At 55.4% G+C, this 27,160-nt stretch overlaps 2 protein-coding genes across 2 annotated transcripts; both read left to right on the top strand.

Annotated features, from left to right (window-relative positions):
- The first annotated feature begins 13,303 nt into the window (after window positions 1-13,303).
- Window positions 13,304-14,325, top strand: LOC137460475 (oocyte zinc finger protein XlCOF6-like). The gene is made up of 2 exons (XM_068170805.1): window positions 13,304-13,377; window positions 13,659-14,325. Exons 1-2 carry the CDS (start codon window positions 13,304-13,306, stop codon window positions 14,323-14,325), a joined length of 741 nt encoding a protein of 246 aa, XP_068026906.1.
- A 10,606-nt stretch (window positions 14,326-24,931) lies between these two features.
- On the top strand, window positions 24,932-25,864 carry LOC137460471 (olfactory receptor 14A16-like). The gene has a single exon (XM_068170800.1). It carries the CDS (start codon window positions 24,932-24,934, stop codon window positions 25,862-25,864), a length of 933 nt encoding a protein of 310 aa, XP_068026901.1.
- The last annotated feature ends 1,296 nt before the right edge of the window (window positions 25,865-27,160 follow it).

The following is a 27,160-nucleotide window of genomic DNA, read 5'->3' as shown; positions in this document are numbered from 1 at the left end:
TTGTGTTCTCAAAACTCTTCAAATATGCCTGAAAAATCATCCAAACATCTTCAGAACTCCTCCAAAGCATCTTCAGAAGTCACCAAATCCCTTCAGAACTGCTCAGAAACTCAGCTGGAGTGCACAGAGCCCTGAGGCTGATGCAGATCCTGGGATCAGGAACCTCTGGGGGTGGGTTTTGCCCTGGGCTGGGGGTTGGGGAGGGCTCTGTGAGGCTGCCTGTGGGGTTGGGAGGCCAGGAGGATTCCCGGGGTTGGGGGAGGGTTTGTGGGGTTGGGGGTCAGTGGGTCTGGAGGAAGCTCTGGGGGGAGATTGGGAGGAGCCCCTGGGGCTTGGCTTGGGAGCTGCTGGGGTTCTGCTGGGGGTGTCTGTGGGGTACAGCAGCACTCTGTAAGGTTATGGGATGGGGGCTGGGCAGTTGTGGGGGGGCTGTAGGTTTCTGGGGAGATTTGTGGGGTTGGGGGTGGTCAATCTGGGTTGGGAGGGGCAATCTGTGGGGTTCTGATGGGGGCTGTGGGATTGGATCCCTGGGGGTTGAGGGTTGCAATCAGGATCCTTTGGAGCTCATGGGGGGAAAGCTGTGGCTGGGATTAGAATCCACTGGGGCTGGGGGGGGGCTGGGGGGTTCTGGGGCTCTGGAATGTTTGGGGGTTTGATGAGGCCTGGATGACCCTGGCACACTGGGTAGGGCAGGAGCCACCTGGGCACCAGAGGCCCTGATGTGTCCCCAGCTGTGCCCCCACCCAACAGCAGCTGCAGGAGGGGCTGGGGGTGGATCCTCCCCCTCCAGCCAGGACAACAAAAGGCTCAAGGTTCAGGGGGAGAAGCTGAAGCAGAAGCTGGCAGCCAGCAAACACAGTCTGGGAGGGGTGGGAGGAGTGTTCTGTGCAGGGGGGCTGTGGGTTTGGGGTGATTCTGACACCTCCTTAACCTCTCTGCCCAGCTCTGCAGAAGGCCCAGCACCAGGGGCAGGCATTGTGCTGCCACCCCAAGGGCAGAGGCAGGAGCACCCCTGGCTGCTGGCCCAGCACAGCCAGCTCCAGGCACTGGCACTCTGGGGGGGGATAAAGCCCTGAACCCCCAAACAGCCTCCCCCAACTCCCTGTGCCACCCCAGGCAGCCCATGCTGGACCCTGCCACAAGCAGGAGGAGCCAAGGCCCAGCCCAAAATGCTCCCAAGGAAACCACAACAGCAGCCTGAGAGCTCAAAATGCCTCCCTGGGACGCTCAGTTACCTCCCTGCACCCCAAAGCGATCCCCAAGGAACCAACAATGGTCCCCAACACCCAGGCAGCAGGAAAGGACTCCCCCACCCCCAAGGGACCCAGCACTGGGGGGGACTGTAGAGGGATTCTGGGGGGCTGGGCGCATGGCAGTGCCATTTGGGACCCTGCCTGACCTGGGGGCAAAGAAGACTTGGGGGGCAGCAACATTTGGGGACCCTCCTGTTCTTCCCAACCCACTCCAGCTGGGCACTCCTCCAGTGCCACCCAAGTTGGGGACCCCATTGCCCTGGGGGTACCCCCCCACCTCCAGGCCTCCTCTCACCAGTAGCCTTCCTCTCCAAATGGGGGCTCCTGCCCAGGAGGCCACCCCAGCCCCAAGCCCTGGGCTCACAGACCAGGCCAGGCCAGGCTCTGAGGTGCTCTATGGCCAAGCCAAGCTGAGTCCAGCACCAAGCCACTGCTGGAACCCCCTGGACTCTTCCTTGGACACCCCCAGCAACGGCAGTGCTCAAGGAGGTGTCCTGCAGCTTGTGCAGGGATGAGAGCAGCTGAGGAGAGAGGGGAGAAGGCAAAGAGAGGGCAGAGAATGACCAGCAGAGAGCTCAGCACCACCCCAGGCTCCCATCCAGGCTGCCAAGGTGCTGCTGGGCACCCACCGGGCTTGGCTGGGGGCAGGGCACCACTGCCAGCTGCAAGTAGCCAAAGGGGCAAGCTGGGCACACTGGGCACAGAGGCTTAGCTTCCTGAGGGCAGGGACAAAAGGCAGAGCCCAGCTGGGGGACACAGAGAGGCCTGCAGAGAGATGGACACAGCCCTGTGCCCGAGGGCAGGCAGAGGAACCCCTGGCACAAGGGCACAGCAGAGCCCCACAGGAAGGGGCTGGGGGGCACAGAGGCCTTGGATGCCACCACCCACAGCACAGCCAAACCGCCCCACAGCTGACACCAGCCCCAGGCGCTCCCAAGCTCAGGCTCAGCACAGCACCCACGCCTGACACCCCCACGGCACCCAGCACACAGCCTGCCCACAGCTCCCCCCCGCGCCTGGCCCTCAGCCCAGCCGCTGCCCTTCAGCACAGCAGCCGCCCGGCACCTGCCAGCACAAAGCCTCCAAACCCCCAGGGCTCCCCCACACACCCCCACAGCAGCCTCTGCTGCAAGCCAAGCCCGGTGGGTGCCCAGCAGCACCGTGGCAGCCTGGATGGGAGCCTGGGGTGGTGCTGAGCTCTCTGCTGGTCATTCTCTGCCCTCTCTTTGCCTTCTCCCCTCTCTCCTCAGCTGCTCTCATCCCTGCACAAGCTGCAGGACACCTCCTTGAGCACTGCCGTTGCTGGGGGTGTCCAACGAAGAGTCCAGGGGGGTCCAGCAGTGGCTTGGTGCTGGACTCAGCTTGGCTTGGCCACAGAGCACCTCAGAGCCTGGCCTGGCCTGGTCTGTGAGCCCAGGGCTTGGGGCTGGGGTGGCCTCCTGGGCAGGAGCCCCCATTTGGAGAGAAAGGCTACTGGTGAGAGGAGGCCTGGAGGTGGGGGGGGGTACCCCCAGGGCAATGGGGTCCCCAGCTTGGGTGGCACTGGAGGAGTGCCCAGCTGGAGTGGGGAGGGAAGAACAGGAGGGTCCCCAAATGTTGCTGCCCCCCAAGTCTTCTTGCCCCCAGGTCAGGCAGGGTCCCAAATGGCACTGCCATGGGCCCAGCCCCCCAGAATCCCTCTACAGCCCCCCCACCCAGTGCTGGGTCCCTTGGGGGTGGGGGAGTCCTTTCCTGCTGCCTGGGTGCTGGGGGCCATTGTTGGTTACTTTGGGGTAGCTTTAGGGTGCAGGGAGGTAACTGAGGGTGCCAGGGAGGCATTTTAGCTCTCAGGCTGCTGTTGTGGTTTCCCTGGGGGCATTTTGGGCTCCTCCTGCTTGTGGCAGGGTGCAGCATGGGCTGCCTGGGGTGGCACAGGGAGTTACGGGAGGCTGTTTGGGGGGTTCAGGGCTTTATCCCCCCCCCAGAGTGCCAGTGCCTGCATCTGGCTGTGCTGGGCCAGCAGCCAGGGGTGCTCCTGCCTCAGCCCTTGGGCTGGCAGCACAATGCCTGCCCCTGATGCTGGGCCTTCTGCAGAGCTGGGCAGAGAGCTTAAGGAGGTGTCAGAACCACCCCAAACTCACAGCCCCCCTGCCCAGAGCACCCCTCCAAGGCCTCTGTGCTCTGCAATCTCTTGAGGCACAAAGATTCCCTGGGGGGTTGCAGAGTGATTCTCAGTTTCTCTGCAGGCCTCCTGAGCACAGAAAGGCTCAGGGCAGGAGGAGCTTTTGCTGTGTGGCTGCAGGCTGAGAGCTGTGCAGAGCTTTTATCAGCTGTGCTGGCAGGAAGCATGGTCAGAAGCAGACTGCTGTGTTTCAGCTGCTCTGCCTCTGGGGAAATGCTTGCTGGCAGGCAACGAAATGAGGCTGAGCTGTTGAGTGTCTGCTTGTGGCTGAGGAACTGCATTGACTTGGACTGAAAGGTTTGGCTTGGGCTGGGGGCAGCCTGTTGTTGATGGTTTTGGTGGTGAGAAGTCCTGCAGCTTCCTTGGAGATGCTTCAGCAGAAGCCAAAGCAATTCCCTTGCTGCTGTCTGCTGTGCAATGAGCTGGGAAGGGAAGGAAATGATTGCTGCAAGTGAGCAAAGCAATTGCAGTGCTCTGCAAGTCTCAGCAGTGCTGTGTCCAGCAGGGCCAGGGCAGGGATTGTCCTCCTGTCCTGGGCCCAGGGAAGGCCACCCCTGGAATGCTGGGGTGAGTTTTGGGCCCCTGACTCCAAGAAGGACTTTGAGGGTCTGGAGCAGGTGCAGAGAGGGGTAATAAAGGTGTGGAAGGGTCTGGAGAGCAGGGCTGAGAGGAGCAGGTGAGGGAGCTGTGGGTGTTTAGTGTGGAGAAGAGGAGGCTGAGGGGAGACCTCCTTGCCCTCTAGAGCTGCCTGCAAGGAGGCTGCAGTGAGGTGGTGGTTGGGCTCTTGTGCCTAGTCTCAGGTGGCAGAAGGAGAGGAAGTGTCCTGAAATTGTGGCAGGGGAGGCTTAGGTTGGAGAGGAGGAGGAATGAGTTTGGTGCCAGAGTGGTCAGGGCCTGGCAGAGGCTGCCCAGGGAGGCAGTGGAGTGGCCATGGCTGGAGGTGTTGCAGCAAGGTGTGGCCATGGGGCCATGGTTTGGTGTTCCTGGTGGTGTTGGGGCTGGCAGTTGGCCTCAGTGCTCAGAGAGGTCTTTTGCAGGCCAGGCAATTGTGTGGCTGTGTGAGGAAGCTGCCCCAGAGCAAATGCATCTTAGGTGCTGGGAAGAATGGGAAATGGGAGAGAGTCCTGTGGAGAGGGGAAAGGTTTGGGTTTTGCCTCTGGGCTCATAGTCTGCCCTTGGAAGTGCCTGGGATTCTTGCAAGCAGTGCTGTCAGCTGGAGCCTGTTGGGGTTAGTTGGTGGTGTGCTGAGAGGGCCCAAGGGAGGTGAGGCTTGGGAAGAGAAGTGGTGAGCAGGAAGCTTGTTGGGTTGTGGGTGGCCAAGGGGTGTGGGTGTGGCTGAGAGGTGTGGAGTGCAGGAGAGCCTTCAAGGCCTTGTGGTGTTGCTGGAGCTGTGGGCTGAGGAAGTGCTGCTGGCAGGCAAGGGCTTGAAGGAGGTTGAAAGTCAAGTGGTGTGGATGGCTTGGTGTGGGGCAGTGTTTGGCTTCTTGTGGGCAAGTGAAGCTTTCCTTGTGCAGGAGGAGAGTGAGAGCCTGGGCTTTGCAATCCCTGGGGCCCTGGAGCCCTTCTGGAGTGGTTTTCTTCTGCAGAGCTTTGCAGCCCAGCTGCAGGTCTGCTGTTGCTGGAAGCTGTTGCTGGTTGTTTTGTGCAGCCTTGGGTGTTGGATCAGTGTCTTGGCTCAGTTTGGTCCTTTCTCTTGTGGCCAAGTTGAGGTCCCTTTGGTTTGGCAACTGAGCACAGGTTGAGGCTTTTGCTGCAATGGTTTTTGTGCTGGCAGCATTGTGTGCTGCCAGCTGGAGTGCTGTGTGCAGCTGTGGTGCCCCCAAGAGGGGCAGGAGGTTGAGCTGTTGGAGGGGGTGTGTTGGAGGTAATGGGGGTGGTGGGAGGGCTGTGACAGCTCCCCTGTGGGGGTGGTCTGCGAGTCTTGTGTCTGTGGAGGGTGGAGAGGATAAGGCTGTGGGGAGAGGTTGGAGCAGCCTTGTGGTAGCTGCTGGGGGCCTGCAGGAGAGCGGTGGAGGGACTTTTGTGAGGGGCTGGGAGTGATGGGCTGAGGGGGAGTGGATTGAAGGTTGAGGAGGGCAGATTTGGAGTGGAGCTTAGGAGGCAATAGTTTGGAGTGGGGGTGGTGAGAGCCTGGAGCAGGTTGGCCAGGGAGGTGCTGGCTACCCCCTCCCTGGAGGTGCTGAGGGTGAGGTTGGATGAGGGCTTGAGCAGCGTGGTGTGGTGGAAGGTGTCTGTGGGCATGGCAGGGGGTTGGAGCTGTCTGCTCTTTGGGGTCCCTTCCAGTCCAAAGCATTCTCTGAATGCTTGAATTTGGACACTTAGCAGAACTGCAATGAAGGGAACTTGAAATAAGCAAAGTTGTGAAACTGGCTCTGAGCCTGGGGGCCTGGGAGTGGGCTTGGGAAGTGGTTCTGATTTTATTTTCTGGCTCTTCAGCTTGGGATCTGGGTGTGAGCTTGGAAAGGGGTTCTGACCTTAGTTGCTGGCTCTGGGCTTCGGGTGTGGTTCCTGACCTCAGGGCCTGTCTCTGAGGTCAGGGGTTGGTTCTTGAGCTTGGGAAGTGGTTCTGACCTTTCTGTCTGGCTCTTGAGCTTGTGGGGGCTGGCTCTGGAGCTTGGTTCTGACCTTTGTTGTTGGTACTGGAGCTTGGGGGCTGGTTCCTGAGGTTGGAAAGTGGTTCTGACCTTACTTGCTGGCTTGGGAGCTGTTTCTTGAGCTTGCAGAGTCTCCTTTTGCAGTGGGACCTGGACAGATGGGCAGATTCCAATGGGATGGCATTCAACAAGTCCAAGTGCCGAGTGCTGCACTTTGGCTACGGCAATCCCATGCAGAGCTACAGGCTGGGGTCGGAGTGGCTGGAGAGCTCCCAAACAGAGAGGGACCTGGGTGTGCTGATCGACAGCCACCTGAATATGAGCCAGCAGTGTGCCCAGGTGGCCAAGAGGGCCAATGGCATCCTGGCCTGCATTAGGAATAGTGTGGCCAGCAGGAGCAGGGAAGTCATTGTGCCCCTGTACTCTGCTTTGGTTAGGCCGCACCTTGAGTCCTGTGTCCAGTTCTGGGCCCCTCAGTTTAAGAAGGACATCGAAACACTTGAACGTGTCCAGAGAAGGGCAACAAGGCTGGGGAGAGGCCTTGAACACAAGCCCTATGAGGAGAGGCTGAGGGAGCTGGGATTGTTTAGCCTGGAGAAGAGGAGGCTCAGGGGTGACCTCATTGCCCTTTACAACTACCTGAGGGGTGGTTGTGGCCGGGAAGGGGTTGGCCTCTTCTCCCAGGCAACCCACACCAGATCAAGGGGACACAGTCTCAAGCTGCGCCAGGGGAGGTTTAGACTAGAGGTGAGGAGGAAGTTCTTCACCGAGCGAGTCATTCATCATTGGAACGGGTTGCCCAGGGAGGTGGTTGAGTTACCGTCCCTGGAGGCGTTCAAGGGGAGATTGGACGTGGCACTTGGTGCCATGGTCTAGTCATGGGTCTGTGTTGATAGGTTGGACTCGATGATCCTCGAGGTCCTTTCCAACCTAAGTTCTACTGTGATACTGTGATTGGGGTCTGGGTGTGAGCTTAGGAAGTGGTTCTGATGTTAGTTGCTGGTTCTGGAGCTTGGGGGCTGGTTCTTGAAGTTGGGGCCTGGCTGTGAGCTTGGCAAGTGTTCTGACCTTAGTTGCTGGCTCTTGAGCTTGGGAAGTGGTGCTGATTTTACTTTCTGGCTCTTGACCTTGGGGTCTGGTTGTGAGCTTGGAAAGGGGTTTTGACCTTAGTTGCTGGCTTTGGGCTTGGGGTGTGGTTCTTGACCTCAGGGCCTGTCTCTGAGGTCAGGGACTGGTTCTTGAGCTTGGGGGCTGGCTGTGAGCTTAGGGGCTGGCTCTGAGCTTGGAAAGTGGTTCTGACCTTACTGTCTGGCTCTTGAGCTTGTGGGGGCTGGCTCTGGAGCTTGGCTCTGACCTTTGTTGCTGGTACTGGAACCTGGGAGCTGGTTCCTGAGGTTGGAAAGGGTTCTGACCTTAGTTGCTGGCTTGGGAGCTGTTTCTTGAGCTTGGGGTCTGGGTGTGAGCTTGGGAAGTGGTTCTGACCTTAGTTGCTGGCTCTTGAAATTGGGGGCTGGCTGTGAGCTTGGGAAGTGGTTCTGAGCTTGGGGGCTGGCTCTGAGCTTGGAAGTGTTCTGACCTTAGCTGCTGGTTCTTGAGCTTGGGAAGTGGTTCTGATTTTATTTTCTGGCTCTCCAGCTTTGGGTCTGGGTGTGAGCTTGGAAAGGGGTTTTGACCTTAGTTGCTGGCTCTGGGCTTGGGGTGTGGTTCCTGACCTCAGGGCCTGTCTCTGAGGTCAGGGCCCGGTTCCTGAGCTTGTAAAGTGGCTCTGACCTTGGTTGCTGGCTCTGGAGCTTGGTTCTGGCCTTTGTTGCTGGTTCTTGAGCTTAGGGCCTGGCTGTGAGCTTGGGAATTGTTCTGACCTTAGTTGCTGGTTCTTGAGCTTGGGAAGTGGTGCTGATTTTACTTTCTGGCTCTTGAGCTGGGGGTCTGGGTGTGAGCTTAGGGACTGGCTCTGAGCTTGCAAAGTGGTTCTGACCTTTCTGTCTGGCTCTTGAGCTTGTGGGGGCTGGCTCTGGAGCTTGGCTCTGACCTTTGTTGCTGGTAGTGGAGCTTGGGGGCTGGTTCCTGAGGTTGGAAAATGGTTCTGACCTTAGTTGCTGGCTTGGGAGCTGTTTCTTGAGCGTGGGGTCTGGGTGTGAGCTTAGGAAGTGGTTCTGACCTTAGCTGCTGGTTCTTGAGCTTGGGAAGTGGTTCTGATTTTATTTTCTGGCTCTTGAGCTTGGGGTCTGGGTGTGAGCTTGGAAAGGGGTTTTGAGCTTAGTTGCTGGCTCTGGGCTTGGGGTGTGGTTCTTGACCTCAGGGCCTGTCTCTGAGGTCAGGGGATGGTTCTTCAGCTTGGTAAGTGATTCTGACCTTAGTTGCTGGCTTGGGAGCTGAGTCTGCACTTTTGATCTAGGTTCTGGACCTTAGTGGCTGGCTCTTGAGCTTGGGGGCTGGCTCTTGAGCTTATAATGTGGTTCTGACCTTATTTGCTTATTATTGTGGTTATTATTGTGGTTCTGACCTTATTTGGAGACTTGATGAGGTACTTGGTGCCATGGGTTAGTTGTTTGGGTGGGTTGGATTGGTTGATGGGTTGGACGTGATGATCTTGAAGGTCTCTTCCAACCTGGTTTGGTTTGGTTTGGTTTGCTGGCTTGTGAGCTTGGGGCCTGGGTGTGAGCTCTGGAGGTGGCTCTCAGCTTGGGAAGTGTTCTGACCTTAATTGCTGGTTCTTGAGCTCAGGGGCTGGCTGTGAGCTTGGGAAGTGGTTCTGATCTCAGCTGCTGGTTCTTGAGCTAGGGGCCTGGATGTGAACTTAGGAGCTGGCTCTGAGCCTGGGGGCTGGCTCTGCATTTCTGATCTGGATTCTTGTGCTTGGGAGCTGACTCTGACCTTAGTTGCTGGTTCTTGAGCTTGGGGGCTGGGTGTGAGCTTGGCCCCTGCCTTGAATTTAAAATGAGAGTTCAGGCAGTTGGAAGTTGAAGCTGAGCTGCTTTGCACTGCAGTGCTTCAGAGTTTGTGGTGCTCCAAAGGCAGATCTCAAAGAGCTGCTGCAAGTGTTGAGCTGAAGTGGCACAGTGCCCTGCAGAGGCAAAAGCTTTTCCCTGCCAGTCAGCCATTGGAATCATCTCCCCAGGGCAGTGGTGGATTCCCCTGCAGGGCAGAGTTGGAAGGCTCAGCTTGGCAGGGGGCTGGGCCAGCTCCTTTCCAGGCCAGTGTCAGCTGGCAAGGTTGGAGCAGCTGAGCCTTGGGGTCCCTTGCAGCGTGGCATTGTGTGGCAGCAGAGCTGTGCTGCTGGTTTTGAGGGCACTTGGAAAGCTTCTGGAGCATTTGTGCCAAGTGTGCAAGACATCCCTGAGCCTAGCAACTCCCTCAGCTCTCTTCAGAATGAACTCTGCAGAGCTGGAAGAGCTTTCCAGGAATTTGGCAGAGGTTTGGAGGAGTTAGGAAGGGATTTTGGTTCTCCTCCTCCTTGTCCTCTTCCTTGTCCTCCTCTGCCTCATCTTTTTCCTGCTCTCCCTGGAAGCTGCACTTAGACTCCTAGAATCCTAGAGTGGTTTGGGTTGTCAGGGAGCTGCAAAGGTGCTGCAGTCGAAGCCCCTCTGCAGTCAGCAGGGACATCCTGCACTATATCAGGTTGCCCAGAGCCCTGTCCAGCCTGACCTTGAACATCTGCAGGGCTGGGACCTCAAGCCCCTCCCTGGGCAACCTGTTGCAGTGTTCCAGCAGCCTCCTGGTGCAGAACTTGTTCCTCACCTCCAATCTCAATCTGCTCTGCTCTAGTTTGCAAAGCCTGCAGGGACAGGACCAGAGGCAATGGCTTCAAAGAGTCCCTCTGCAGCCTTCTTGTAGCCCCCTTCAGGTACCAGAAGGTCACTCTTAGGTCTCCACAGAGTCTTCTCCTCTGCAGGCTGAACACCCCCAGCTCCCTCAGCCTGTTCTGGTAGCAGAGCTGCTCCAAGCCCTTGATCATTTTTGTGTCCCTCCTCTGGGCCCTCTCCATCAGGTCCATGTCCTTCCTGTGTTGATGGTTCCAGAGCTGCCTGCAGTGCTGCAGGTGAAGTCTCAGCAGAGCCAAGTGCCAGGATGGCCTCTGTCCATCTCTGTCCATGCTGCTTTTGGTGCAGCCCAGGCTGCCCTTGGACTTGTGGGCTGCAGGCTCCCCCTGTCTGTTCCTGTCCAGCTTCTTGTCCAGCAGCACCCCCCAGTGGTTTTCTGCAGGGCTGCTTCCTATCCCCTCCTCCCCCAGCCTGTCCTGATTGTGAGGATTGTGCCAGGCCAGGGGCAGGACCCTGCCCTTGCTCTTGTTGAAGCTCAGGAGGTTGCCCTGGGCCCCCTCTGCAGCTTGTCCCCTTGAGCTCCTCCAACTTGTTCTGCAGGGTATTGTCTTAGGTTTCAGGAGGCAGAGAGGCTCTCTTTGAGCCTTGTGAAAGGAGTTGATGCCAAGCTGTGGCCAGAGGGTTGGATAGAATTGGGCAGTTTCCATGGCTGTGCTGTTCAGAGCTGCATCCTACAGTGCAAAGCATCAAATCCACAACAATCCATAGTGTGCCTGGGCCACGGGAGCCAAGCAACCTCCCTAGGCCAAAGCTTCCTCCAGAGCTCCACCAAAGCAGGCCAGAAGCCCAGGCCCCAAATGCCTTCCCCCTCCCCCATACCTCTCTGCCCCTCCTCCCCCCATACCCAAGAGCTGCAGTTACAGATTCTGGTAGGCAGCTCCCAGGTGAGCCAGGGAGCTCCAGGCTGCAGTTGGCAGCACTGCCAAGGCCTCAAAGCTCTTCTGCAGAGAGAGATCCCAGAAGCTGTTGCTGGGAGCAGAGAGGAAGGGCAAAGGAGGTTGGAGATCCTGTGCTGTTCCTTTGTAGAGAGTGGGTGCAGGCCTTGTGGGAATGAACTAAGCGGGAATGAACTAAGCTAGATGACACTTTGTGGTGTCCCTCTGGACTCTGCTGTCCCTTCTGGAGGTCTCTGATCTCTGGTGTAAGACATCCTAGTGCCGTACACCGACAACAAGGATCCTCATCCATGCTCTCATCCAGGGGCTTCTGTTGGGCCCTGATGGATGTGTAGATCAGCCCTGGTGAAGTTGTAGGACCCTGGTGACTCTGAGAGGGCACCAAGTGAGTGGAGATGGAGCAATGGATGGAGAGATGGAGGGTGAAGGCTGCAGGGGGTGGGAGGGCTTAGTTCAGCAGCTGTGTGGCTCTGCCTGGCTCCTACCTCCAATGGTGCTGGCAGCAGCTGACCCCAGAGGCTCAAAGTCCCAAACCCTGCCTGGCTCAGGACAGTCCCCTGTCCCCTCCTGACATGCAGCACAGCCCAAGCAGGCACTCAGGGCTCCTAGCCACACAGCCCAGCCATCCCCCATGGCAGGAGTCACCTGAGGTCTCACTCCCTCTCTGTCCCCCTTCCTCTCATCAGCTGCTGCCTGAGGTGGCTGCAGGGTCCCTCCCCAGCCCCCATCTGTAACCCCCCCTTGGCTTGGTGCTGTTCTTTCAGCCCTCCAGCTGATCCCAGCCTTTAGTCTCAGGCCCCTTCCATCCTTGTGCTGCTGCTTCCAGCCCAGTTCCTTAGATGCTTCCTCAGCCACAGCATTTCCCACTCCACCTTTCCAGCTGCAGTGGCAGTGGAGGTGAGGGACACAGCGCCAAAGGACAGCCAAGGCAGCAGGGACATGGATGGGCTGGGACTGAGGGAAGGGCCTGGGAGTGGCCAGGCAGGAATTAGGCCTCATCCCCCCCAAAAAGAGGAGAGGATCCAGGTCCCATGTGGCAAATGAGTGTGCAGGAAATGGCAGAATCTGGCAGCATTTGAGGAGCTGAAAGGAGTGAATTGTGCTGCAGCTCTGCCTGTGTCAGCTGGGAGATGAACAGCAGCCCATGGGCACTGTGCCCTCCCATCCAACCTCATTTTCTCTTGGGGATGTGGAGTGGCAGATCCAGGAGATCTGCAAAGAGCAAGCTGAGAGAAATGGTCAGGGAGTGAAGAAGCCAAACCCTTTCCAGTGAGTCTCTTTGGGCTGCAGGTGTGTGAAGGGTGCTGGAGGTGTGAGGTTTGGGCAGGAGCCAGAGACTCCTCCAGCATCCCAGTGAGGGCTGAAGAGGTTTAGCAAGAAGCTGCCCAAGTCCCTTCCCCCTTTGCTGTATCTGCAGAGATCATGAAGCTCCCTTTGTGTGTGTCCTGAGGGCTGCTGTGATCTTCCCTTGGGGAGTGGGCAGCAGAGAGGTGTGTGCAGGGCAGAGCTGAGCACAGAGTGTGTGGGGTGGGGGCAGAGCCAGGGAGGAGAGCTGGGTCCAGAGCAAGATCTGCTGGCAAAGGCAGCTGCAGGCAGCAGAGCCCTGGGCAGGCAGTAGGAGGATGCTTTAGGCAAGGCCTGTGAGAGGCTGTGTGGAGGCAGCTGTGTTGTGGTGCTGGCCTGCAGCTGTGTGCTGGGGGCTGTGTGCTGGGCAAGGTGCTGAGTCTGCACTTGTTGAGGCCTCCCATCTTGATCAGCCCTGGCTGTGTGCTGTGGCTGTGCTGCTGGGCTTGGGAGCTGCCCCCAGGAAGGCTGAGCTGTGCTGCCTGGTCCTGGGCAGTGCTGAGCCATCCTTTGCAGGTCAGTGTTCTCCTCTGAGTCCTTTGCTTCTCTCTGTCAGGGGCTGAGTCCTCTCTCCATCATCCCTGCCCCTGTGTGCTGTGGAAAAGCAGAGTTTGCAGATCTGTCCCTTGGAGCAGCCCTGCAGATAAGAAACCCAGAGTGGGGCAACAGCAGGACCCCAGCTCCCAGCATCCCAGAGTCCCAGGGCACCTCCCAGCCTCTTCCACCTCCTCCTGCCCACCACATTTCACCCCTCCAGGGGTTCTGAGGCACATCAGGTGTTGGAGTTTAGTAACTCCCCAGGCTTGTGGGAGTCAGTTGTGTGGCAGGAGATGATGTTAGGGGTTTGGACGTGGTGGTTGGTGGGAGAAGGTTGAAGGTGGTTTGGTCTTCATTGGTCAATGCTGCTGCCTCCATTGCCTGAGCCAGGAGAGATCGGGCCAGGAAACACCCTGCCAATGCCACCAGGCTCGAGGAGAGTGGGACCACTTGTAAGCCCCAGGGAACCTCAGGGCACTGATCACAGGAACCTGGGGTCTCAGCACAGGTATTGGAGGTCTGTGCCCACACTGTGGCAGAAACTGAAGGTTTGAGGTCCCCTCTGCATTCTCTCCTCTAGCTGGGTGTTGGGAGTCAGGGACTGTCATGACCCAGGCAGGATCAGAGGGTTTGAGGTCCTGGGCTCAGGTGCTTCCATCTTCCCTATTGCAAAGCTGTGACCCCTTCCTGCCACAGCATGGCCTCACAGAAGGACCCAGACAAGAGCTGGGAGGAGAAGCAGCACCCAGAGATCAAGTTGGAGAAGCCAATGTGCTGTCCCAAAGTAGAGGAGGATGGGGAGGAAAAAGAGGACAAGATGGAGGATGATGCTGAAAATGACAACTATGAAGAGGAGGATAATGATGATGATGAAGATGACCAGGATGAGGGGGAGGAATGTATGGAGGAGGATGAAGCCAGAGCAGGTCCCTCAGTGTCACCCAAAGAGCTGAATCAGTGCTTTGAGTGTGGGCAGAACTTCCCAGATGGCTCAGAGCTAGTGAAGCACCTCTGGCCACAACCTGGCTCCCGCCCTGCGTTTGTGGTGACAGTGGGAAGAGCTTCCGCCGGAACTCTGAGCTCAGCCAGCACCGCCGCACCCACACCGGAGAGAAACCGGTCACACGTGCTGACTGCGGTCAGAGCTTCAGCCAGCGCGGCAAGCTCACCCAGCACCGCCGCACCCACACTGGAGAAAAGCCCTTCTCTTGTGACAGCTGTGGGAAGCGGTTCAGGCAGATCTCTACTCTTCGGCAACACCACCTCACCCACACCAGGGAGAAGGCATTCAGCTGCAGGGACTGCGGCAAGAGCTTCAAACACAGCTCCACTCTCAGCATCCCTTGCCGTATCCACACTGGAGAGCATCTGTTCCCCTGTGCTGAGTGCAGCAAGAGCTTTACCACGAGTACTGCATTCATTCAGCACCAACTTATCCACAGCGGTGAGAAGCTGTACAGCTGTGCCGACTGTGGAAAGAGCTTCACCTGGAAGGGATCCCTGAGAGGGCACCGTCGTGCGCACACTGGCGAGAAGTCTTTCAGCTGTGCTAACTGTGGCCAGACCTTCAGACATAGGAGCTCTCTCATTGAGCACCACCGCACCCACACCGGTGAGAAGCCTTTCACCTGTGCTGACTGTGGCAAGCGCTTCAGCCACAGGCACAATTTCATTGCTCATCGCCGCACCCACACTGGTGAGAAGCCCTACACGTGCTGATTGTGGCGAGAGCTTCAGCCAGCGGGGCACCCTCATTACTCATCGCCGCACCCACACTGGTGAGAGGGCATTCACTTGTTCTGATTGCAGTTAGCGCTTCACCCAGAAGGGCTCTCACAACAAGCACCGCTACATCCACACCAGAGAGCAGCCTGCACTGGAGGGGAGGCATAAACCCACCTAGAATCTGTTGGGTAATCGTGACCCTTCTGAGAGGGCCTTTCCAGCACCAAAATCATCCCTTTTCCCTCTGCACTTCTCAGTGACTGGGGAAATCATCAGCAACAAACACCTCCTGCCCTTCTGAACACCAATTCTTGCTAATGAGAACAATTACAGTGCTGAGTCGGCACAGCTGGAGCTCCCAGTGGAGCTGGGCAGGGCTTTGCCAGGGTCTGTCTGGTTCTTCCCCAATGCTTTGTGTCTCCCTGGGGGAAGAAATCCTCTGTCCTTTGACCAATTGTGTCAATAAAACCCAAAAGTTACCCAAATCCTGTCTGTTTGCTTTTATTTCAGATGCTCAAATTTTGGTTGCATTTGCTCCCAAGGGATGGGGTGGAACTGTGTGCCCAGTTCAGGGAGGGGAAATGAGGTTCTCAGAGGAGTCTTGAGGGGCATCTCAGAGGCATTCTTCAGGGGCTTTCAGGTGATCTTAGGTGTTTGGGATTTGGATGGTCCTAGGACTGACTCTTGGGATCTTTGGAGGGTGTAGGGGGAAGCTGATGGAGATCTTTGGAAGAACTCAGAAAGCTTCTGTTGGCTTTCCACTCTGGGGCTGGAAGAGGTTGAAGAGCTGAGAAGAGGTTAAGCTGCCTGTTCCCCCCCAAAACAGAAGTGAGGGAAAAATAACACACACAGGAACCAAAAAACACTCTGGGTTGAGATAAGGACTTGAGATAAGAACAAAAGAGTTGAATCCAAAGGAGATCCCATAATGCACACTGACCTGAGGCTGTTTGCAGAAAGAAGCACAGCAGTGAGCAGCAGCAGCCAGGAGTTCAACCCCTACAGCCCTCCTCCTCAGCAAAGAGCCAGCACCTGAGAGCCAGAACCCAATAGCAGCAACTAGAACAGGAAGCCTCTCAAGTTGCCATTTGAACTTCAGGCCCTGTAGTACTGTGTTCCAGCCAGCTCTGTCCCTGTGAAGGTGGCATGAGGCAGGATGGTGTGGAGTAATGGCAGCAAATTTCCAGCTTAATCTTTGATATTCCTAAGCCCTCATTCTGTGCCACCTGCACCATGCCCAGCAGCAATCAGCAGCACACCTCAGGCTCTGTCCATTCTCACTCCACAGGAGGTTGCTTTGCAGTACACAGAGGGCTGCTCACTGCAGGTGCTCTGCAGCTCCACTCTGTTCCAGCACAGTCTGGATCAGTCCATGCCCAGTCCAAATGCTGCAAATGCTGGGGCTGTGTTTCCACCTCTGGGGCAATCGAGTCCAGTGACTCCTTCCATGCCTCCAAGTGAAAGCAAACTGTGGCTTGCATCCCAGTACTCAGTTTCCAACACATCCAGGTGTGGGGATCCTCCTGCCACACCAGAAACACAGGCGGGTTCCACCCCTCATAGTTTGATGGTGTCAGAGCACTCTGGGCACCTGTATCTACTAAAGCTTTATCCTCTCATGGCTTCAACTTGCCAGGCCATTGGTTCTGTACAGTCCAACAAACCAATTTGTCTCTCCCTTCCATCTGGTTGGATGCAGAGCCCCTCCTATTTACCATTTGCCCCAAAGAATACTGCTCCAGTCAGCACCCACTGGTAACACAATAATTAACAAATCAACTGATACTCTGCCAAATAACCATAAGCACACGCTGTAAACAGGGTAAACAAACATGTAGCCTGGGCCTTGTTTACCACAGGGGTGGAAACATGCCCAGGCAATTGTTTACCTGGACTCAGTGGTGCCAAGGTCCACACCCACTGACTGCAGAAGAGAGGGGGGACAAAGGGGGTTTGAGTCACACACACAGAAGCATGTTCTGGTAATATTTGGGGCACAATCCTGGTCATAAGCACCATTCACTACGAGGGGCAGCTGATCCTGGCACAGGCTGCTTCTCTGACACAGCTACCATGCCTGTGGCACTGTCTGTAGGACCAGAGACCTTCTCTTGCCCCTGAGCCCTCTGCACAGAGATGAGAAGGGCTCGAGAGGCATGGGCCAGGCCCAAGCTCACTGCAGTGATTTCTGTCTCTCAGGAACTCCCAGGCTGACAACAGACTTTTCCCAAACCTTTCCCCAGCTGGAGAGGATTTTGCACTTGCTCAGGGGTGAAATTCCAAAGCACCAGAGGTGACCACCAGCCTAAGAATTTGCCCCTTCCCTCCCCCACCCCCTGCCACTCCTCAGTATCCAGCATCTGGGCAGATCTCACAGTGGTTTCCTTGGGAGTGTCCTGTATTGCTCTGGATGAAACCAGAGCAAGATGCCCAGCAGTGGACAGCACAGCTCTGAGCCATTGCCCTAAGCTAACAGCACCAGCAGCAGCACAAACAGGACTGCAGCTCATCAGCCCCCTGAAAGCAAATCCATCAACAATGTGAACACACCACAGGAAAGAAAACTTCAGTCAAACTCTGCTGACAAGCCTCAAGCCTTAACTGAATCCTCTTCTCCTCTCTTTTTGTTACCTCAGTCCTGCCAAAATCTGCCCTCATTAAGGCAGCTGCTTTCCTGCCCCACGTTGGGCATCAGAAAAGGAATGTAGTGGGTCCAGCTGACCCAGCAGCTTAACCTCTCTGCCTCCCCCAACACAGAACTGAGGGGAAAAGAACACCACACAAAACCTCTTTGTGTTGATACAGAAACAAATGAGAGAAGAGTTTCCTGAGCAAATCAGATAATCAGAATGCAAAAGTACAGTGACCTCAGCCTGTGTGCAGAAAAGGCACAGTGGAAAGCAGCAGCAAGCAGCAGCAAGCAAGGCAAAAGCCCAAACCAGGGAGCTGCTCCCCTACCCCTCCCTGTCCCACTGCCATCATAGCAGAGCAGCCAACACCCAAAAAATCCCAGAACCCAGAAGCAGCAACTGGAACAGGGAGCCTCCCATGCTGCAACCTGAACTTGAAGCCCCATCATCCTTTGCTCCAGCCAGCACTTTCATTTCTGAGGCTGGCATGGCTGCAGCATGGTCTGGATAACAGCAGCAGAGTCAACTCAACCCATGACAATCAGGAGCCTCTCCAAGCAAAATGGAAAGAGCCTCTCAGCTTCTGTGAACAACTTAGACTGCTTTGAAGGCAGCTGGACTTGCCACATGGATTCATTAGCTGAGAGCCCAGAAGAGCCCAAAGGGGCAGTGGAAGGTGACTTCAGAAGGATCCTTGAAGATGAAGCTCAAACAGACTTCATGATTTGTAGCTGGAACCTTGGTATTTCCTGCTGGGATCTGCTTTGGATTCAGAGCCCTGGGACAGTTCACAGGGTCACAGGTGACAGGATGTTAGGGGCTGGGAGGGACCTCTGGAGATCTCTGAGTCCCCTGCCAGAACAGGACCATAGAATCCAGTGCAGGTCTCACAGGAACACATCCAGACAGGGCTGGCAAGTCTCCAGAGAAGGAGACTCCACAACCTCTCTGGGCAGCCTGTTCCAGGGCTCTGTCACCCTTACGGTAAAGAAATTCTTCCTTCTGTTGAAGTGGAACTTCCTAGGCTGCAGTTTCCATCCATTGCTCCTTGTACTCTCCCAGGGCACAAGTGAGCAGAGGCTGTCCCTGCCTCTTGCTTCCTGATCCCCAGCCCTCAGATATTGATAGACATTGATCAGATGCCCTCTCAGCCTTTTCCTCTCCAGACCAAACAGCCCCAGGCCTCTCAGCCTCTCCTCATCAGGCAGTGCTGCAGTCCCTTCAGCATCCTCACAGCCTCTGCAGCAGGTCCCTGTCCCTCTTGAACTAGGGAGTCCAGAACTGGATGCAATATTCTAGGTGGGGCCTCCCCAGGGCAGAGTAGAGGGGGAGGAGAACCTCCTTGGATCTGCTGGCCACACTCTTCCAAATGCACCCCAGCATCCCATTGGCCTTCTTGGTCACCAGGGCACATTGCTGTCCCATGCAGAACTTGCTGCCCACCAGAACTCCCAGGTCCTCCATGGGGCTGCTCTCTAACTATTTGTTCCCTTGAGTGCTGTAGGGTTCACATTGCTCTGGACATTGCATGGTGCAGATCACCTCCAGTGAATCTGAGTCTCCCCAGAAATTGCCACTGGGTTCCTCTTAATCACATGGATCCTGTCCCAGCAGGCACTAGTGCAGGAGAAGGAACAGCAGACTGAAGAGAAGGAGAAAGGGAACTGAAAATCTCATCACCTGAATCTAGAAAGAAAGCCCTTGGTAGCAAATGTCCATTCTGGATGGACACAGCACAACACAGAGAGCTGATGAGAGCAACTGCTGGGGGTGCACCAACTGCCCTGAGAACCCTAAGGAAGGGCTGGAGGGGGGAGGGCATTCACTGGAATTCCAGTACCTGATAATACCTCTTGGACATACTGAGAATCACAGAATTGTCAGGGTTGGAAGGGACCTCAAGAATCATCCAGCTCCAACCCCCCTGCCATGGGCAGGGACACCTCACACTAGAGCAGGTTGCTCAGAGCCACATCCAGACTGGGCTTAAAATCTTCCAGGGATGAGACTTCTACCACCTCCCTGGGCAACCTGTGCCAGTGTCTCTCCAACCTCATGGGGAAGAACTTCTTCCTAACATCCAATCTGAATCTCCCCACTTCAAGTTTTGCTCCATTTCCCCCTAGTCCTATCCCTACCCAACATTCTCAAAAGTCCCTCCCCAGTTTTCTTGTAGCCTCCTTCAGATACTGGAAGGCCACAAGAAGGACTCCTTGGAGGCTTCTCTTCTCCAGACTGAACAGCCCCAACTCTCTCAGTCTGTCCTCATAGCAGAGCAGCTCCAGCCCCCTACTCATCCTCATGGCCCTTCTCTGGACACCTTCCAGCCCCTACAGATCCTTCTTGTAACAGATGCTCCAGAACTGGACACAGAGCTCCAGGTGTGGTCTCACCAGGGTGGAGCAGAGTGGGAGAATCACCTCCCTGGCCCTGCTGGCCACCTTTCTCTTGCTGCAGCCCAGGATAGAATTGGCTCTCTGGGCTGCAAGTGCACACTGGTGGCTCCTGTTGAGCATGTGGATGAACACTTCCCTTAAGGATAATCCAGAATTAGAAGCACAGGATGGGGATGGAAGAGGCTCCTGATCCAAAGAAGAGAGATTCCAAATGTGTCCAGAGATGCAACCTAACTGATTAGCAAACATTGACTGCCTGAAGTCAAGGAACCTCTGTGAGAAAAACACTCAGGGTGTGCATCCATCCAGGCTGTCACCATCCCATAATAAGGAATAAATACACAGGGTGGGCAGCACCAGGAGGAAAGGGAAAGTCTTGGAGATGTGGCAGTAAAGGCAGGAAAAGATTACCCCTCAGCTGGTCAGGAATCTGTGCCCCTGGTGCAGTGCTCCCAAATACAACTGTGGCTGATCAGTGAGAGACTCCAAGTTGGGTCCAAGGAGATGTGAAATGGCACAAATGAAACAATGCTGCAAAGGAAAGGGCCTCTGCTTGGCACAGCTTTGCCTGATGCTTTCTGCCTTGCTCAGGAGAAAGTGAAGCAGAAAAGGCCATGGTGAAGATCTCTGCTCTCCCAGTCCTCTGGAATAGGACTGCAGGTGCAGGATCAGCTTCCCAGGGAGGAGAGAAACAGGTTGCAGAAATAGCTGCTCAGGAGGGAATGGCTCCAGGCATGGTCTTTGCCTCAGAAGGAGTAGTGGGCACAGCACTGAACACAAGGTGTTGTGTTTCCATGGATCAGAGAGGAAGGACATCCATAGACATGGGTGAGAGATGGGAACAAAGCAGGATTGTGCAGGAAGGAGGAGCCAGCACAAATTCTGCACCATGAGGGCAGTGGAACACTGGAACAGGTTGCCCAGGGAGGGCGTTGGTGTCCCATCCCTGGAGATCTTCAAGGTGAGGCTTGACAGGGCTCTGGGCAACCTGATCTAGTTGAGGATGTCCCTGGGAAGGTTGGACAAGATAACCTTTGGAGGTCCCTTCCAGCCCTGCCCATTCTGTGATCAGTGAGATATGGGAACCAAGCAGATTCTGCATGAAGTGCAAAAGGAAGACACCACCTGGGGCTTCTCAGAGCTCTGGGCCTGGCTATGGTTGTGGATTCCTGCCTTGGGCTTCAGTCTCAAGCAGTTGGTTGGAGCAATAACCCTGAGCTTGTTCCCCTTTGTTTGCATGGCTGTTAGAGCGCAGGGCATGTGTGAGTGCTGGTCTGCTTGAGGGAGCAGAACAGGGGACAGCAAGGACCTCTCTGGGAAGAGCTGGGGCAAAGGTCACCTTCAAGAGCAGGCCCTAAGCCTCTGTATTCTCCTAAGCTCCCATTGCAAGGACCAGGCCTAAGGCCTGTCTGCATTTCATAGAGCAATACTGAGCAAGACTTTCCTGAGGTTCTTTTCCCTTCTTTCTGTTGCCTTTTTGAGACTCTTGAGTTTCTCATTCCATCAGCTGGGCAGATGTTCTCCTCACCTTTCACTATGTGTTTTGGAATCTCTTGGGTTTGCCACAAGACATTGGTTTGGTCACCAGCTGTGATCAAGCTTTTCTCTTCACCTTGTAATCACAGAAACACAGAATCAACCAGGTTGGAAAAGATCTCAGAGATCATGAAGTCCAACCTACCACCAAACACCCCCTGACACCTAAACCATGGCTCCAAGTGCCACATCCAATCTTTCTTTGAACACCTCCAGGGACAGTGACTCCACCACCTCCCTGGGCAACACATTCCAGTGGCCAATTCCTCTTTCTGGGAAGAACTTTCTCCTAACCTTGAGCCTAAACTTCCTCCGGTGTTGCCAAATATTAAATATTAATAGCAACCATAACAGGACTCCTTCCCAGGACAGATTGTGCCCATTCCCAGGAAAGGCTGCAACACCTGAAGCCCTCTAACCACTCATCTGGGACTCCTCCCAGTACAGCCTATATCCCCTTACCCACTCCCTGACAGACTGGGCCCCATCCCAGTACTGTCTGCCTGTTCTTGGATCTGGAGGTTCTGATGTGTCCCACCCCAGTCAGAAAGGCACCACAGGATCTGGGAAGAGCCATTCCAAATGCCCAGGGATGGAGGAAACCCCTCACACAGGGAAGAAGGCCAACTGCAGCTGGGCTGTGGCAGGAAGAGTGTGGCCATCCTGACACAAGAGTTGTCCTCCCCTGCATTCAGCACTGCTGTGGCCACATCTGGATGCTTGGTGTCTAGGTGTGGGGTACTGCAGTGTGATGGAGAAAGAAGGAACTGGGGAGGCTGCAGAGGAGATCTGCCAGGATGGGGGCTGACATCTCTGTGGAGAGGCTGAGGGACCTGGGCTGCTTCAGCCTGCTGAATGGAGGCTCAGGGCACTGCCAGAGCAGTGTGCACATGGCTGAAGGGTGGTTTCAGAGAGGATGGAGCTCTTCTGGGGAGTGAGGAGAGACCAAAACCTCCACAAAGTGTAGCTTGGAAGGTTCAGAGTGGAGATGTGGCCTGAGAAATGTCCCTGAAAGTGCAGAGCTGCTATGCATGAGGCCATCCAGAGGTGTCAGGAAATGGCAGGGAGAGCTGAGACAGCTGAGGGAAGGGATGGAAATGGCAGGGGGAGAGCTGGGCGGGGAAGCAAGATTGCTGTCAGCAGCCTGAAGGGAAAGAGCTGCAGGCATGGGACAGTGTAGGAGAGGCTGCAGTAGGGATGGCCAAGGGCTCTGACAGGGCTGAGAGGCCCAACAGGACCAAGGGCTTTGTCCCCTTGGCTCTGGCAGTTGCCTCTGCCACCAAGGCCTGGGAGGAGAAACTTGGCTTTGAGGTTCTTCTATTACAAGGGCAGTGGTCAGGGTTTGGCTTTATGCTTCATAGAACAAAGGCATACTTTTCTGCCCTGGACTTTGCCTTTGTCTCCCTGCAATCCTGGCCTCTAACAAGCTGCTCTAATGAGTCCCTGGAGAGCCTTTGTCAGTAACAAGCCTCAGTGAGGCCAATCAGTGCTTCAAGGTACTTTGGAGTTTTCTTCTGACTTGGACTTCTTGAAAGGCTTCTTGGCAGTACCTTGGCAGAGTCTCCTGGCAGTACCTAAGGATGATGTCATCAGCCCCAAATACTCCATGGGGCTCATTAAATACTGCTGAACCTCTAATTATTGCCAAGGTTTCTGCAGCTAATTGGAGAGGTTTTTATTGCACAAAGCATCTGATAAAAAGTATTTTTAAAGGTATAGTTCATTCCTTTTCAGCAGGAGTTGTCTCTTTGCAAGCAAACCACTGCAAAACCTGACAAGATCCTACCCTGGTCACTGCTCATCCTCACTCCCCACTGCCCCCAGCAGAGTCCAGAGCCACAGCTGAGGGACAGGATCTGCCTTGCCAGGGGCTGGGGGTCAGGGCTTGGCCCTTTGGATCAATGAAACCCCTCCAGGTTTGCTCAGCAGCAGAGCCACCTTGAGCTGCTTGTCCTGACCTTTCAGCACTGCCTCAGTTCTCTGTTCTCACCACAGCCTGGAGATGCTTCAGTGCCTCCAGTGAAGCTTCCCTTGCATCCACTGTCTCCTTCTGCTGTAACCAGCCCCTGAGGACACTTTCCCAGTATGCTTCACTGGGACCCATTAACAGTAGAAGAAAGTTCAGAGTTTGAATCTGACTTTGACTTCTGCAGAGGTTTCATCAGCTTCTCAATCTCTGAGGTTCATGGACTTGGCACCAAAGCCACCAGAGGGCTCCTTTAAATGCCTTGGGCTGGTTCTGTTGTGCTGAGCCAGGCCAGGCTCCTGGGCTGGAAGGTGCTGCTGGCAAGCAGGCAGAGCTGCAGAGACAGCTCTGGCCAGGAGCAGCTCCTCTGCACAGCACAGCAGGACTGAGGACACTGCCAGAGGATCTCAGGGAGATGAAGAAGGCAGAGAGAGCTTCAAGGTGGCCAGGACTGAGAGGGTGACTGAGAGCTCACTGGAGAAGTCATTGCACTCTGACACAGTGAGGCTGTGGGTGCAGGGCAGTGCAAGTGCAGTTCTGGGAGGCACTTTCTAAATCTGGCACAGCCACAGCTGATGCTGGCTGTGGGGAGAAGGTGTGGGTGGCAGGAGCCACCCCTGGCAGTGCAGAGCAGGGCAGGGTGGGGTAGGGTCCTTATTCTACGGAGAGGCTGCTGTGTGGATCAGGGCTGCTCACAGATGCAGCTCATCACGAGGGAACTTCAAGGACAAGATCCAAGCAGGGTGTGCTCTAAAGAGAGAAGAGTTCCTGAGTCTGTGTTTGCAGTTTCCTATTCTGAGGACAAGGGAAAGTGGGGAGAGAAAGAGAGGTAGCAAAGGACCATTCAAGTTGGAACAAGTCCTTGAAACTGGGGAGGTGTATCTTGGAGTGGTCAGGAGGTCTGCTGGGAGACTCCTAACGAGCCTTCAGCCTCTGCCTGTGGACAGCAGCAGCAGCACCCTGGCTGCACTCATCAGGATGCCTCCACCAGTGCCCTGTAAACAGGCAGGTTTCTGTAGGTGAGTGCAGAGACTCTGGGCTGGGCTCTGTGAGCAGGGCAAATCCATCACCCAGCACACTCCTGCCAGGGTGAGAACCTCCAGGCAGCAGGGATCTGATCAGGGGAGGAAACTGAACCCAACAATGTTGTGGGAGGGAGCATTCAGATATCTCCATCTGGTCCCCTCCAGGCCTGACCCTTCCTCTGAGCACAGCCCTAGGCCTCTTCTTCCCACCCCACCACCGAAAAGCCTCTGCCCTCAGGGTCATGGGCTCCAAGGTGCAAAGCACCTCCTCTGCAGCCAGAGCTCCAGCAGAGGCAGAGCTGCCACAGGAGAGGAAATGCCATTGGGTGTTGCAATGAGCCCTGAGTGTGCTGGGCTGCAAGTGTGGTGCTGAGACCTTGAGAGAGGCTGAGACACTGAGTGGTCTGTGGGGGATCCCTCTGCTCTCAGCAGGGTCTGGTGGCTTTTCAGGGGCACATGGGAGTGTGATCACCTCCAGCTCAGCAGGGCACAAGCCCAGAGAAGTAGGGAAGTGGCAGCAGGGCCAGAGCAGCTCCCCTCACTCTGCTCTGAGCCACAGGCAGCCTCTTGCCTTGCAGGCTTCTGCTCTCTCTGTTCCCCCTGAGGGCAGCAGAAATGCTGTGTGTGAGAACTTGTGACAGCCATGACCACTCTGGGGGTGAGATGTGGGCAGCTGGAGTACAAAAGCCTAAATCATTCAGAAACTGCCTTTATCTACCCTCTCTCCTTAGCACTGGGAGATGCTGAGAAGCCTTTCTGCTTTGGGACTCTTTCCTCTGAAAGTGGACACCAGACCTTGCTGCTGCCTCCACCATTCCCCTGCTGCAGAGCAGGACTGACTCAGCAGCAGGAAGCAGGAAGAGTCTCTGCTCATCCCTGCATGCTCAGCCAGCACAAATGAGTCCAGCAACAGAGCTGGAGGGAGGTCTCCTCAAAAAGAAAACTTAAGTCTCTGGATCAGGGGCTGAGAAATGGCTTTGGTTGTGCTCCATTGACTTGTGACTGCCTTTGCCTTTTGGCTACTGCACTGTGCACAAAGGACAGCAGATGTCCAACAGCAGCTCCATCACCCACTTCCTCCTCCTGCCATTCTCAGGCACAAGGCAGCTGCAGCTCCTGCACTTCTGCCTCTTCCTGGCCATCTACCTGGCTGCCCTGCTGGGCAATGGCCTCATCATCACCACCATAGCCTGGGACCACCACCTCCACACCCCCATGTACTTCTTCCTCCTCAACCTCGCCCTCCTTGACCTGGGTGCCATCTCCACCACTGTGCCCAAATCCATGGCAAATTCTTTGAGGGACATCAAGGACATCTCCTATGCAGGATGTGCTGCACAAGTATTTTTTTTCCTCTTTTTCATTTCAGCAGAGTATTCTCTCCTCACCACCATGTCCTACGATCGCTATGTTGCCATCTGCAGACCCCTGCAATATGAGACCCTCCTGGGCAGCAGAGTTTGTGTCCACATAGCAGCGGCTGCCTGGGCCTCTGGGGTTCTCAATGCTCTGTTGCTCACAGCCAATACATTTTCCCTGCCCCTCTGCCAGGGCAATGCTCTGGACCAGTTCTTCTGTGAAGTGCCCCAGATCCTCAAGCTTTCCTGCTCCACATCCTACCTCAGGGAACTTTGGCTTCTTGTGGCCAGTGCCTGTTTATTCTTTGTCTGTTTTGTGTTCATTGTGGTGTCCTATGTGCAGATCTTCAGGGCAGTGCTGAGGGTCCCCTCTCAGCAGGGACGCCACAAAGCCTTTGCCACCTGCCTCCCTCACCTGGCTGTGGTCTCCCTGTTTCTCATCACTGGCTCCTTTGCCTACCTGAAGCCTCCCTCCATCTCTTCCCCATCCCTGGACCTGGTGATTTCTATTTTGTACTCAGTGGTGCCTCCAGCAGTGAACCCTCTCATCTACAGCCTGAGGAACCAGGAGCTGAAGGCTGCCCTCAGCCAACTGATCTCTGGATGGTTTCAGAAGCAATAAACTCTTTGTTGTCTTCTGCAGAGCAGTTCTGATGTCATTCAGTGCAGGCCCATCCTGGCTGCTCCAGTTCTGGCTGCTGCTGGTGCTGTTCCCCTTGTGAGAATGTTGTTCCCACACAAATGTCTGTCTTCAGACCATTTCTGGTTCAGTGTTGTCCTGTCTGGTGTGACCCAGAGGCTGGAGACATGAGGAGCTGTGCCCCCTGTGTGTTCAGTAATAAAAGACCCTGCAGGGAGTTGTTTCTCTGAGTTCCTTCCTCCAAGGCTTCTGTGGAGCTGCAGGGCAGTGCCAGTGTGCAGAGGTGGAGGGGCAGAGTCCAGCACAGCAGCAGTGCCAGGGAGCCCCAGAGCTTGGGCTGTCCTCAGCTGCTCTTTCTTCCTTTCCTCCCTCTCCTGCTGTGCCTGTGTGCTGGGGCAAGACCTGAGTGCTCTGGCATCTTGGGCACTGTTCTGTGGTGTGGCAGTGCTGGGACTGCAGGCAGGGACAGGCCAGGACTGCTTCTGGGACAGAGAATCACTGCCATCAGAACAGGAGGTCTCCTCATGCCTTCATACCGCAACCCCCTCCCATTGCAGACTGCACCTACTCACAGTCCAAACTGGATACCCTGACCCCTCCCAGTACAGATGTGGCCTCTTCCCAGCCCAAACTGGATCATACTGTCCTCTAGCACTGCAACCTGGGTCCCAGCCCAGTCCAGAATGTATCCCCTGGCTCCCTTCCCAGTACCATCTGCATCCATCCCTGTTGTAGTGGGAAGCAGACAAATCAATATGATTGGTAATCAGGCTTCAACTGTATTGTTCGAAAACACAGCTTATATAGTATATTCAGCAGCTAAATATGCATACGTGTCATTATTCTATTAGCTATTAGTCCAGGGTTACATCATATTGTCCATCCTACTTGCGGTTAGGCCTACGTGCAACTCCACAACCTCCTTTCTCAGTAGGTCTTTGTTTCACATATATACTTTGTTTCACATACTACTATCTTGTAAGTAACTATTTCACATGGTGCTATCTTCTAAAAATTACAAGCACAGTCACAGGGCTGTGGTGACCTTGCTACATCAGCATACCAGCTAAGCTGTGAGCAATAAACAACAAAATGGAGTCTGGCCTATACACTCTGATCAAACAGCTGTTCCATAGAACCATGTCCCTGCAATTCAAGCCATTCCCCAACAATTCCCCCTTTTTTCTTTTGTGCAAGAAAAACTCGAGATGTTACCTCATTTACACTTCGCATAACACACACATATGCAATACGCAACAAAAGCAAAACCAATAAAAC

This window comes from Melanerpes formicivorus, unplaced genomic scaffold, assembly GCF_026170545.1.
Source record: "Melanerpes formicivorus ecotype bairdi unplaced genomic scaffold, bMelFor1.0.p_v2 SCAF_625, whole genome shotgun sequence".
NCBI classification, from domain to species: Eukaryota; Metazoa; Chordata; class Aves; order Piciformes; family Picidae; genus Melanerpes; species Melanerpes formicivorus.
Note: the sequence above shows the minus strand (reverse complement) of the source record. Positions and strands in the feature narration are given on the sequence as shown.